The following is a 12,678-nucleotide window of genomic DNA, read 5'->3' on the forward strand; positions in this document are numbered from 1 at the left end:
TCTCAACAAGGCAATAAGTCTGTGATTCTCATGACAAAGTTGATTGATCCCAGTGCTTTCTCTGTCAGTTTCTCTGCCACAGAATCTAATGTGGTCGGCTCCTGTGTCCATGTCCTCATCACACGTTTCTTTCTTCTACCTCATAGCGTCAGCTTTGCATGTTTTTGTTTTTTTGCCACATTTGACGATTGTTGGTTTATTTTCATCATGAAATGAATTGTGTTTGTAATGTGTGTCTTGACAGTTTTTATCATTTCTTATACATTTTATATGTCTTAAAAAACTTCACGTTCGATTTTCTAACATGTGTTAAAAGGTCAGTTTCCTTTACTGCATGCTTGCTGAGCCTCACACTAACTTCTAGGTCAATGGGCCCTCAGGACTTCAACTGAAGAGTACCTGTTCCCAGATTCAATGTACAAGGCAATGTTACGTTCTAACTTGAAGCATTGAGGGCCAAATGAGAAATACAGCAGGCCCATGAGCAGAACTGCCTGGACCAGAATTGTCGTTAAACCTTGATGCTATGTCTCTAATTTTCACAGGACAATTCCCAAGAAGGTATAAGACGTTCCTTTCGCGTTACCTGAGTCTTGAACTCACAACTCTCTCTCTCTCTCTCTCTCTCTCTCTCTCTCTCTCTCACAACCCAAGCGGTCAAGGCAGATGGCTGCCCACGTTGAGCCGGGGTCTGCTCCGAGGTTTCTGCCTTCTGAAAGGAAGTTTTTCCGTGCCACTGTCGCCAAGTGCTCGCTCATGGGGGTCTTGTTGGGTTACTCTGCACCAACACATGTCTAGAGCTTGGCCTAGACATGCTCTAATCGGAAAGCATCATCAAACAACTTTTATGATTAATGGTTATGATTTGGCACTATATAAGTACATTTCATTGAATACATTGAATTGAATATCAAACAAGTAACACCTTTTAATTTAAATGCACTTGATGACCTAATTATTGAGAGATGTGTCGACGAACCTTGGAATCTTTTTACTTCCAAGTCTCTTCTTTCTTCTCAAGTTACTCAAAAGCTGGAAATTTCACATTAATGCATTTATTTTAAAAAACTGTAAAACGAATTTCAGTTTGACAAAGTCAGAAATAACAACAAATACTTAACCGGGCCGTGTATAAAGACAAATATGAGATAATAGGACTCAAAGTCAAACTGCTCAGTGCACATTTCTTTAGCACCATACTTGCAATGTTTGCTTTGCAGTTACTGTATGCTTGTGAGATGTAAACACTTATTGTATGTGACATCTTCAGAATTTTGTGCTTGTTGCTGTTTTGTGGTTGCTTTTTCTTGATGACTGTTCACATAAATGTTTCATTTGAAATACTGTGTACTTTTAACAAATCCAACAATGTCTGAAAAACCTTTCCTCAGGCTAGAATATGTTTGAAATGAAATGAGTTATTTTGATGAGCGAAAAAACTCATCAAAGATTTTGTAAATGAACTAATGACAGAAAATTTGGTAAAAGCAGAGTCAATTTTTTAAATTCACATTTCAGTTTATGAACTGATGAAAAGTTGAGAATAAAGGCCATTGAACTTTGGTGAAACTGAGCCATGGAAGTATCTTTCAGGATGCAGACGTACCCTGGTTGAATATTTAAAAGAATAAAGATGTGGAAACCCAAAATTGAAGAGACACGTGACAGTCATTTTGTGGAATAACGTGTTGATCTTGGCTCTCAACACGAAACAATTATTTTGCAATATCAATAATAATGGTACAAGTGTTTCCCTAAGGCTTCTTTCAGTGCAGAAGACGTGACTTTTATCACCATCCTTTTTTACAAGAGGGGATCAGGTGGCTTTTTCACCTGGGTGTAGTTTGTCCTTATGGGTAGAAAGCAGAGCAACATTAGGCCTAACTGGATGTGGTTATGGTTAGTTCATAAAGGCTTCCTCTGGTTTGTTATGTGATCCATTGGCTACTTTTCAGTTACTTGTAACTAGCAGTGCAAGCTTCCCATCATAGTTTTGTATGTCTGTGTTCATTCTGTACCGTAGGAGCCCAGTGTGTCCATGAACTGATCACTTTGGTTAAATATTAGAAAATAACATGCTGACTTGAAGCATGAGACGGGACGTTTGGTCTGGTCTGTGATGGTCATGTGGTTTGACATCCAACTTTCTACCCTGACTGTCTCTGTCCAACTTTTTGCTGCAGTGTAATTATGTCCCACTGCTTCCTGTTGTTCGTCTTTGCCGACCAAGCTCAGTTCATCCCAAAGATGACTGAGGCTTTCTACCATTGTGACCCAGTCACAAACTGTAATAATGTAGCAAAACAATTGAATATTTTTAAAATGAACACAAAAGTTAGTTGTGACTTGAGTCTTCAAGTGTGTGTCCATCCACCTGAGTGGAAACACCGGAACATTTTTTTGGTTGGCTGAGTTGGAAAAGTTGGTGTTTTGAGGCAAAGAAAGATGCGATTGAGTTGACCTCATGCTGGTGTTCAAGCAGCACCGCTTGTTCTCTTCTTGTGTGGTGAGTTTTTGCTCGCTCATTCCTCTCCGGTGTGACTGAGATGCCGGCCTCTACTTATGTAGACACTTGTCAGACGTAATAATGTCTTACTGCTCATGTCTCTTTCTCCATCTGCTTGCTTTTCAGTGATGTCACCATGTTCACTGGTTTCAACCATCAACAAGTAAAATGTTTACAGGACAAAGGTAACAAAAGTACAAAAATGAGATCAGAGATAAGCTCAGAATATGTATTTTACAGACAATATGTGGTTTGGTGGCAGAAGAGGACCATGATTCACTTGCTGTGAGAAGCAACAGCAGCAGCTTTCTGTGCACAGCTGCACAAAGAAGATGAGCACAAACGTCAGTCTGGAGCTGATGATCCAATTCTGTGTAACACAACACTTAAAACTGTATTTCATGACCGGAGCCACGTATGTACCTATTTGAAGATGCTGCAGGATCCCTGAAAGGTGTCATGTGACTGTTTGTCTGGTGCCCTGCCCCTACCAGGTGTGCCTCGCTCTTCTGACATTGTGTGAACATTAAAATCGGACGGTGCTGAGGGCATCAGCCACGAGTATTTAAGTGTGGAGAAGATGCGACTGATATTCAGACCGGGGAAAGACGAGGAACCGCAATCGAACCTCTGTGGTGAGTCCTTCTTGTTCCTGCGGATGTTGTAAGGAAACTGAGCGGAAGTTTTCTTTGAGCTCTTTGGCATAGAAAATTGAACCAAAATGCAGACCTGACTCGCTGTAGGCTACAGTACATTGGCACTGAATGCTGTTTCTAACAGAGATGAACTGTGTGATATTTCCACAGTCCATTCCAGCTGTAGAGCGCTGAGAGAATCACCCCTGAGCCATGCGTCCTCTCGTGGTTTCTGCCATCTTACTTCTGGTGGCTCTGATGCACATGGCGGAGGCTAACGTTGGTAAGAATCACCCCATCACTAATGTTCTACACAGAGGAACCCAACAGGAAGCCAAACATGACAAACTTTCTTCTGTCTTAAAGCTACAATTTCTAGAATCTGTAACAGCAAGTATCCAGACGTAAAATGCAATGTGAAAGACTGGTACAGGCTGGATAACAAGCGATGCATGAAGATCTACGTACAATTCCTGACCTTTTCTGATGCAGAGGTGACACACACTCACATATGTGAGAATGGGGACACAAATTCCTTTCAGACAGTCGTGGTGAAATGGATGTGATTCTTCTTCTTATTTCTCTTTATTTCAGAAACGTTGTAAGGCAGACGGTGGGCAACTGGTGTCAATACACAACCTTGACAACTATGACAGAGTGCTGTGTAACATGTTCAGGTTTGCTATTAGGAAACAGGTTTTCTGGATTGGAGCCAGGAGAGGTCGGGTGAGTCCTGAATTCCTCTGTACATACATAAGGAAGATGAGTGAGTGGAGAGCTGATGGACGGATGAATCAAATACTGTGATGACTGACAGAAAGAAAAATGCTGTTTCTTCTTCCCATTTGACTGACCTTTTCTTTCTAGCATGGCTTTTATTGGGTTGATGGAAGTGGACGCATGGGGTTCAGCAGATGGGCGTCACGCCAACCAGACAACTGGTTTTTCAGGGAGCACTGTGTCGAGATGAATTACGGGAGTAAGTTAGAAAGAAATGGGGCAGTGGGAGTGTTTATGAATCAAAGGGGTGAAGAAAATAAATGGCGTAACTTATCTGTACATAACAACAAAAGGTTATTCAGTCTTGACTCTGACTTCATGTCATTAAACCAGTGGAGGATTCAGACAGAGTGTTTTAATTTACGTAAATGTTGAATTCACATAATGACACGGCTGGTGTTCATGTTGTGTTTTCCAGGTTGGGGACGTTGGAACGATGAAAACTGCTATTCCAAGAGGCCCTTTATGTGTGCCAAAAACATGTGATCATCATCAGTAATGTTCGATTGACAAGATGATCTTTTAAAATGTGCTGCAGCTGGGCTTGTTTCATGGTAACCACTGCAAACATGCAGCAAGTTTTAAGCATTAAGAAAAAAGAACAAAAAAATGACTCCAATAAACTATCAGCATCAGAAAACACACGTCCATGGTTCTTGTTTTATTTGTGTGTTCTGCTCACATGATTGTTGGTGATTATCGTTTTCTGTTGTCTAGATTTAGAATTAGTTATCTATTTGATTAAAATACATGGTTGTTAGTTCACTTTTAAGGACATTTAATATCTACACACCTCAAAACCTTTAACAGAATGGTCTCAACAAGGCAATAAGTCTGTGATTCTCATGACAAAGTTGATTGATCCCAGTGCTTTCTCTGTCAGTTTCTCTGCCACAGAATCTAATGTGGTCGGCTCCTGTGTCCATGTCCTCATCACACGTTTCTTTCTTCTACCTCATAGCGTCAGTTTTGCATGTTTTTGTTTTTCTGCCACATTTGACGATTTTTGGTTTATTTTCATCATGAAATGAATTGTGTTTGTAATGTGTGTCTCGACAATTTTTATCATTTCTTATACATTTTATATGTCTTAAAAAACTTCACGTTCGATTTTCTAACATGTGTTAAAAGGTCAGTTTCCTTTACTGCATGCTTGCTGAGCCTCACACTAACTTCTAAGTCAATGGGCCCTCAGCACTTCAACTGAAGAGTACCTGTTCCCAGATTCAATGTACAAGATACTATTGCGTTCTAACCTGAAGCATTGAGGTGGAGGATGACAAAGGAGGAAGATGAGGAGGAGAAGGACCAAATGAGAAATACAGCAGGCCCATGAACAGAACTGCCTGGACCAGAATTGTCGTTAAACCTTGATGCTATGTCTCTAATTTTCACAGGACAATTCCCAAGAAGGTATAAGACGTTCCTTTTGCGTTACCTGAGTCTTGAACTCACAACTTTTTCCAGCAATGGTACATTGTTATGCAACTCTGTCCATGTACTCCCCCCCCACCCCCCCTCTCTCTCTCTCTCTCTCTCTCTCTCTCTCTCTCTCTCTCACAACCCAAGCGGTCAAGGCAGATGGCTGCCCACGTTGAGCCGGGGTCTGCTCCGAGGTTTCTGCCTTCTAAAAGGAAGTTTTTCCGTGCCACTGTCGCCAAGTGCTCGCTCATGGGGGTCTTGTTGGGTTACTCTGCACCAACACATGTCTAGAGCTTGGCCTAGACATGCTCTAATCGGAAAGCATCATCAAACAACTTTTATGATTAATGGTTATGATTTGGCACTATATAAGTACATTTCGTTGAATACATTGAATTGAATATTAAACAAGTAACACCTTTTAATTAAAATGCACTTGATGACCTAATTATTGAGAGATGTGTCGACAAACCTTGGAAAGTGAGAATTTGTTTGTGAAGCTAGTAGCTAAGCTACTGCCTAACCATCACCACAAGAGAGGAACACTGACCGTGCAAAGACTGACCTCAGTTCAGCTGAACTACCATCTTACTCTACATCAAATAGGTCCAATAATTTAAGTTTTCTTTCTACTTATGTTTTTTAAATTTGAGTTCTCCCCTGTCAACTGGGTAATAATGCTAGCTTGTTAGTTAGCATTAATGCTTGCTAATTAGCCTTTGAGACTCAAAACACAAGTCATAATTTTAGTGCTGCTTTGAAACTGTTTGAAAGGCTTCTGTATCTTTTTTCTTCCAAGTCTCTTCTTTCTTCTCAAGTTACTCAAAAGCTGGAAATTCACATTAATGCATTTATTTTAAAAAACTGTAAAACGAATTTCAGTTTGACAAAGTCAAAAATAACAACAAATACTTAACCGGGCCGTGTATAAAGACAAATATGAGATAATAGGACTCAAAGTCAAACTGCTCAGTGCACATTTCTTTAGCACCATACTTGCAATATTTGCTTTGCAGTTACTGTATGCTTGTGAGATGTAAACACTTATTGTATGTGACATCTTCAGAATTTTGTGCTTGTTGCTGTTTTGTGGTTGCTTTTTCTTGATGACTGTTCACATAAATGTTTCATTTGAAATACTGTGTACTTTTAACAAATCCAACAATGTCTGAAAAACCTTTCCTCAGGCTAGAATATGTTTGAAATGAAATGAGTTATTTTGATGAGCGAAAAAACTCATCAAAGATTTTGTAAATGAACTAATGACAGAAAATTTGGTAAAAGCAGAGTCAATTTTTTAAATTCACATTTCAGTTTATGAACTGATGAAACGCTGAGAATAAAGGCCATTGAACTTTGGTGAAACTGAGCCATGGAAGTATCTTTCAGGATGCAGACGTACCCTGGTTGAATATTTAAAAGAATAAAGATGTGGAAACCCAAAATTGAAGAGACACGTGACAGTCATTTTGTGGAATAACGTGTTGATCTTGGCTCTCAACACGAAAAAATTATTTTGCAATATCAATAATAATGGTACAAGTGTTTCCCTAAGGCTTCTTTCAGTGCAGAAGACGTGACTTTTATCACCATCCTTTTTTACAAGAGGGGATCAGGTGGCTTTTTCACCTGGGTGTAGTTTGTCCTTATGGGTAGAAAGCAGAGCAACATTAGGCCTAACTGGATGTGGTTATGGTTAGTTCATAAAGGCTTCCTCTGGTTTGTTATGTGATCCATTGGCTACTTTTCAGTTACTTGTAACTAGCAGTGCAAGCTTCCCATCATAGTTTTGTATGTCTGTGTTCATTCTGTACCGTAGGAGCCCAGTGTGTCCATGAACTGATCACTTTGGTTAAATATTAGAAAATAACATGCTGACTTGAAGCATGAGACGGGACGTTTGGTCTGGTCTGTGATGGTCATGTGGTTTGACATCCAACTTTCTACCCTGACTGTCTCTGTCCAACTTTTTGCTGCAGTGTAATTATGTCCCACTGCTTCCTGTTGTTCGTCTTTGCCGACCAAGCTCAGTTCATCCCAAAGATGACTGAGGCTTTCTACCATTGTGACCCAGTCACAAACTGTAATAATGTAGCAAAACAATTGAATATTTTTAAAATGAACACAAAAGTTAGTTGTGACTTGAGTCTTCAAGTGTGTGTCCATCCACCTGAGTGGAAACACCGGAACATTTTTTTGGTTGGCTGAGTTGGAAAAGTTGGTGTTTTGAGGCAAAGAAAGATGCGATTGAGTTGACCTCATGCTGGTGTTCAAGCAGCACCGCTTGTTCTCTTCTTGTGTGGTGAGTTTTTGCTCGCTCATTCCTCTCCGGTGTGACTGAGATGCCGGCCTCTACTTATGTAGACACTTGTCAGACGTAATAATGTCTTACTGCTCATGTCTCTTTCTCCATCTGCTTGCTTTTCAGTGATGTCACCATGTTCACTGGTTTCAACCATCAACAAGTAAAATGTTTACAGGACAAAGGTAACAAAAGTACAAAAATGAGATCAGAGATAAGCTCAGAATATGTATTTTACAGACAATATGTGGTTTGGTGGCAGAAGAGGACCATGATTCACTTGCTGTGAGAAGCAACAGCAGCAGCTTTCTGTGCACAGCTGCACAAAGAAGATGAGCACAAACGTCAGTCTGGAGCTGATGATCCAATTCTGTGTAACACAACACTTAAAACTGTATTTCATGACCGGAGCCACGTATGTACCTATTTGAAGATGCTGCAGGATCCCTGAAAGGTGTCATGTGACTGTTTGTCTGGTGCCCTGCCCCTACCAGGTGTGCCTCGCTCTTCTGACATTGTGTGAACATTAAAATCGGACGGTGCTGAGGGCATCAGCCACGAGTATTTAAGTGTGGAGAAGATGCGACTGATATTCAGACCGGGGAAAGACGAGGAACCGCAATCGAACCTCTGTGGTGAGTCCTTCTTGTTCCTGCGGATGTTGTAAGGAAACTGAGCGGAAGTTTTCTTTGAGCTCTTTGGCATAGAAAATTGAACCAAAATGCAGACCTGACTCGCTGTAGGCTACAGTACATTGGCACTGAATGCTGTTTCTAACAGAGATGAACTGTGTGATATTTCCACAGTCCATTCCAGCTGTAGAGCGCTGAGAGAATCACCCCTGAGCCATGCGTCCTCTCGTGGTTTCTGCCATCTTACTTCTGGTGGCTCTGATGCACATGGCGGAGGCTAACGTTGGTAAGAATCACCCCATCACTAATGTTCTACACAGAGGAACCCAACAGGAAGCCAAACATGACAAACTTTCTTCTGTCTTAAAGCTACAATTTCTAGAATCTGTAACAGCAAGTATCCAGACGTAAAATGCAATGTGAAAGACTGGTACAGGCTGGATAACAAGCGATGCATGAAGATCTACGTACAATTCCTGACCTTTTCTGATGCAGAGGTGACACACACTCACATATGTGAGAATGGGGACACAAATTCCTTTCAGACAGTCGTGGTGAAATGGATGTGATTCTTCTTCTTATTTCTCTTTATTTCAGAAACGTTGTAAGGCAGACGGTGGGCAACTGGTGTCAATACACAACCTTGACAACTATGACAGAGTGCTGTGTAACATGTTCAGGTTTGCTATTAGGAAACAGGTTTTCTGGATTGGAGCCAGGAGAGGTCGGGTGAGTCCTGAATTCCTCTGTACATACATAAGGAAGATGAGTGAGTGGAGAGCTGATGGACGGATGAATCAAATACTGTGATGACTGACAGAAAGAAAAATGCTGTTTCTTCTTCCCATTTGACTGACCTTTTCTTTCTAGCATGGCTTTTATTGGGTTGATGGAAGTGGACGCATGGGGTTCAGCAGATGGGCGTCACGCCAACCAGACAACTGGTTTTTCAGGGAGCACTGTGTCGAGATGAATTACGGGAGTAAGTTAGAAAGAAATGGGGCAGTGGGAGTGTTTATGAATCAAAGGGGTGAAGAAAATAAATGGCGTAACTTATCTGTACATAACAACAAAAGGTTATTCAGTCTTGACTCTGACTTCATGTCATTAAACCAGTGGAGGATTCAGACAGAGTGTTTTAATTTACGTAAATGTTGAATTCACATAATGACACGGCTGGTGTTCATGTTGTGTTTTCCAGGTTGGGGACGTTGGAACGATGAAAACTGCTATTCCAAGAGGCCCTTTATGTGTGCCAAAAACATGTGATCATCATCAGTAATGTTCGATTGACAAGATGATCTTTTAAAATGTGCTGCAGCTGGGCTTGTTTCATGGTAACCACTGCAAACATGCAGCAAGTTTTAAGCATTAAGAAAAAAGAACAAAAAAATGACTCCAATAAACTATCAGCATCAGAAAACACACGTCCATGGTTCTTGTTTTATTTGTGTGTTCTGCTCACATGATTGTTGGTGATTATCGTTTTCTGTTGTCTAGATTTAGAATTAGTTATCTATTTGATTAAAATACATGGTTGTTAGTTCACTTTTAAGGACATTTAATATCTACACACCTCAAAACCTTTAACAGAATGGTCTCAACAAGGCAATAAGTCTGTGATTCTCATGACAAAGTTGATTGATCCCAGTGCTTTCTCTGTCAGTTTCTCTGCCACAGAATCTAATGTGGTCGGCTCCTGTGTCCATGTCCTCATCACACGTTTCTTTCTTCTACCTCATAGCGTCAGTTTTGCATGTTTTTGTTTTTCTGCCACATTTGACGATTTTTGGTTTATTTTCATCATGAAATGAATTGTGTTTGTAATGTGTGTCTCGACAATTTTTATCATTTCTTATACATTTTATATGTCTTAAAAAACTTCACTTTCGATTTTCTAACATGTGTTAAAAGGTCAGTTTCCTTTACTGCATGCTTGCTGAGCCTCACACTAACTTCTAAGTCAATGGGCCCTCAGCACTTCAACTGAAGAGTACCTGTTCCCAGATTCAATGTACAAGATACTATTGCGTTCTAACCTGAAGCATTGAGGTGGAGGATGACAAAGGAGGAAGATGAGGAGGAGAAGGACCAAATGAGAAATACAGCAGGCCCATGAACAGAACTGCCTGGACCAGAATTGTCGTTAAACCTTGATGCTATGTCTCTAATTTTCACAGGACAATTCCCAAGAAGGTATAAGACGTTCCTTTTGCGTTACCTGAGTCTTGAACTCACAACTTTTTCCAGCAATGGTACATTGTTATGCAACTCTGTCCATGTACTCCCCCCCCACCCCCCCTCTCTCTCTCTCTCTCTCTCTCTCTCTCTCTCTCTCTCTCACAACCCAAGCGGTCAAGGCAGATGGCTGCCCACGTTGAGCCGGGGTCTGCTCCGAGGTTTCTGCCTTCTAAAAGGAAGTTTTTCCGTGCCACTGTCGCCAAGTGCTCGCTCATGGGGGTCTTGTTGGGTTACTCTGCACCAACACATGTCTAGAGCTTGGCCTAGACATGCTCTAATCGGAAAGCATCATCAAACAACTTTTATGATTAATGGTTATGATTTGGCACTATATAAGTACATTTCGTTGAATACATTGAATTGAATATTAAACAAGTAACACCTTTTAATTAAAATGCACTTGATGACCTAATTATTGAGAGATGTGTCGACAAACCTTGGAAAGTGAGAATTTGTTTGTGAAGCTAGTAGCTAAGCTACTGCCTAACCATCACCACAAGAGAGGAACACTGACCGTGCAAAGACTGACCTCAGTTCAGCTGAACTACCATCTTACTCTACATCAAATAGGTCCAATAATTTAAGTTTTCTTTCTACTTATGTTTTTTAAATTTGAGTTCTCCCCTGTCTACTGGGTAATAATGCTAGCTTGTTAGTTAGCATTAATGCTTGCTAATTAGCCTTTGAGACTCAAAACACAAGTCATAATTTTAGTGCTGCTTTGAAACTGTTTGAAAGGCTTCTGTATCTTTTTTCTTCCAAGTCTCTTCTTTCTTCTCAAGTTACTCAAAAGCTGGAAATTCACATTAATGCATTTATTTTAAAAAACTGTAAAACGAATTTCAGTTTGACAAAGTCAAAAATAACAACAAATACTTAACCGGGCCGTGTATAAAGACAAATATGAGATAATAGGACTCAAAGTCAAACTGCTCAGTGCACATTTCTTTAGCACCATACTTGCAATATTTGCTTTGCAGTTACTGTATGCTTGTGAGATGTAAACACTTATTGTATGTGACATCTTCAGAATTTTGTGCTTGTTGCTGTTTTGTGGTTGCTTTTTCTTGATGACTGTTCACATAAATGTTTCATTTGAAATACTGTGTACTTTTAACAAATCCAACAATGTCTGAAAAACCTTTCCTCAGGCTAGAATATGTTTGAAATGAAATGAGTTATTTTGATGAGCGAAAAAACTCATCAAAGATTTTGTAAATGAACTAATGACAGAAAATTTGGTAAAAGCAGAGTCAATTTTTTAAATTCACATTTCAGTTTATGAACTGATGAAACGCTGAGAATAAAGGCCATTGAACTTTGGTGAAACTGAGCCATGGAAGTATCTTTCAGGATGCAGACGTACCCTGGTTGAATATTTAAAAGAATAAAGATGTGGAAACCCAAAATTGAAGAGACACGTGACAGTCATTTTGTGGAATAATGTGTTGATCTTGGCTCTCAACACAAAACAATTGTTCTGCAATATTAATAATAATGGTACAAGTGTTTCCCTAAGGCTTCTTTCAGTACAGAAGACGTGACTTTTATCACCATCCTTTTTTACAAGATGGGATCAGGTGGCTTTTTCACCTGGGTGTAGTTTGTCCTTATGGGTAGAAAGCAGAGCAACATTAGGCCTCACTGGATGTGGTTATGGTTAGTTCATAAAGGCTTCCTCTGGTTTGTTATGTGATCCATTGGCTACTTTCAGTTACTTGTAACTAGCAGTGCAAGCTTCCCATCATAGTTTTGTATGTCTGTGTTCATTCTGTACCGTAGGAGCCCAGTGTGTCAATGAACTGATCACTTTGGTTAAATATTAGAAAATAACATGCTGACTTGAAGCATGAGACGGGACGTTTGGTCTGGTCTGTGATGGTCATGTGGTTTGACATCCAACTTTCTACCCTGACTGTCTCTGTCCAACTTTTTGCTGCAGTGTACAAACTGGGTGAGGAGCTCTTAGGGTGAGGAGCTCTGTCACCCGGGAGGAGCTCGGAGTAGAGCCGCTGCTCCTCCACATCGAAAGGAGCCAGTTGAGGTGGCTCGGGCATTTGTCCCGAATGTCCCCTGGACGCCTTCCTGGGGAGGTGTTCCGGGCATGCCACACCGGGAGGAGGCCCCGAGGAAGACCCAGGACACGCTGGAGGGACTATG

The 12,678-nt window shown here is 40.6% G+C and overlaps 2 protein-coding genes across 2 annotated transcripts; both read left to right on the plus strand.

The window, feature by feature from the left end:
* The first annotated feature begins 3,047 nt into the window (after positions 1-3,047).
* On the plus strand, positions 3,048-4,498 carry LOC124071994 (C-type lectin lectoxin-Lio2-like). The gene is made up of 6 exons (XM_046413109.1): positions 3,048-3,141; positions 3,313-3,424; positions 3,508-3,635; positions 3,736-3,867; positions 4,009-4,120; positions 4,340-4,498. The coding sequence occupies exons 2-6, from the start codon at positions 3,355-3,357 to the stop codon at positions 4,405-4,407; spliced, it is 510 nt and encodes a 169-aa protein (XP_046269065.1). The 5' UTR covers positions 3,048-3,141; positions 3,313-3,354; the 3' UTR covers positions 4,408-4,498.
* Positions 4,499-8,186: 3,688 nt separating this feature from the next.
* LOC124072462 (C-type lectin lectoxin-Lio2-like) lies at positions 8,187-9,645 on the plus strand. The gene is made up of 6 exons (XM_046413913.1): positions 8,187-8,280; positions 8,452-8,563; positions 8,647-8,774; positions 8,875-9,006; positions 9,148-9,259; positions 9,479-9,645. The coding sequence occupies exons 2-6, from the start codon at positions 8,494-8,496 to the stop codon at positions 9,544-9,546; spliced, it is 510 nt and encodes a 169-aa protein (XP_046269869.1). The 5' UTR covers positions 8,187-8,280; positions 8,452-8,493; the 3' UTR covers positions 9,547-9,645.
* The last annotated feature ends 3,033 nt before the right edge of the window (positions 9,646-12,678 follow it).

Source organism: Scatophagus argus, chromosome 15, assembly GCF_020382885.2.
Source record: "Scatophagus argus isolate fScaArg1 chromosome 15, fScaArg1.pri, whole genome shotgun sequence".
Lineage (NCBI taxonomy): Eukaryota > Metazoa > Chordata > Actinopteri > Scatophagidae > Scatophagus > Scatophagus argus.

Excerpts from the sequence above, each read along its gene's own strand:
- LOC124071994 (XM_046413109.1), top strand. The coding sequence starts at position 3,355 with ATGCGTCCTCTCGTGGTTTCTGCCATCTTACTTCTGGTGGCTCTGATG. Across the intron at positions 3,636-3,735 it reads TGACCTTTTCTGATGCAGAG|AAACGTTGTAAGGCAGACGG; the intron begins GTGACACACACT and ends TCTTTATTTCAG. Across the intron at positions 3,868-4,008 it reads TTGGAGCCAGGAGAGGTCGG|CATGGCTTTTATTGGGTTGA; the intron begins GTGAGTCCTGAA and ends TTTTCTTTCTAG.
- LOC124072462 (XM_046413913.1), top strand. The coding sequence starts at position 8,494 with ATGCGTCCTCTCGTGGTTTCTGCCATCTTACTTCTGGTGGCTCTGATG. Across the intron at positions 9,007-9,147 it reads TTGGAGCCAGGAGAGGTCGG|CATGGCTTTTATTGGGTTGA; the intron begins GTGAGTCCTGAA and ends TTTTCTTTCTAG. Across the intron at positions 9,260-9,478 it reads TGTCGAGATGAATTACGGGA|GTTGGGGACGTTGGAACGAT; the intron begins GTAAGTTAGAAA and ends TGTGTTTTCCAG.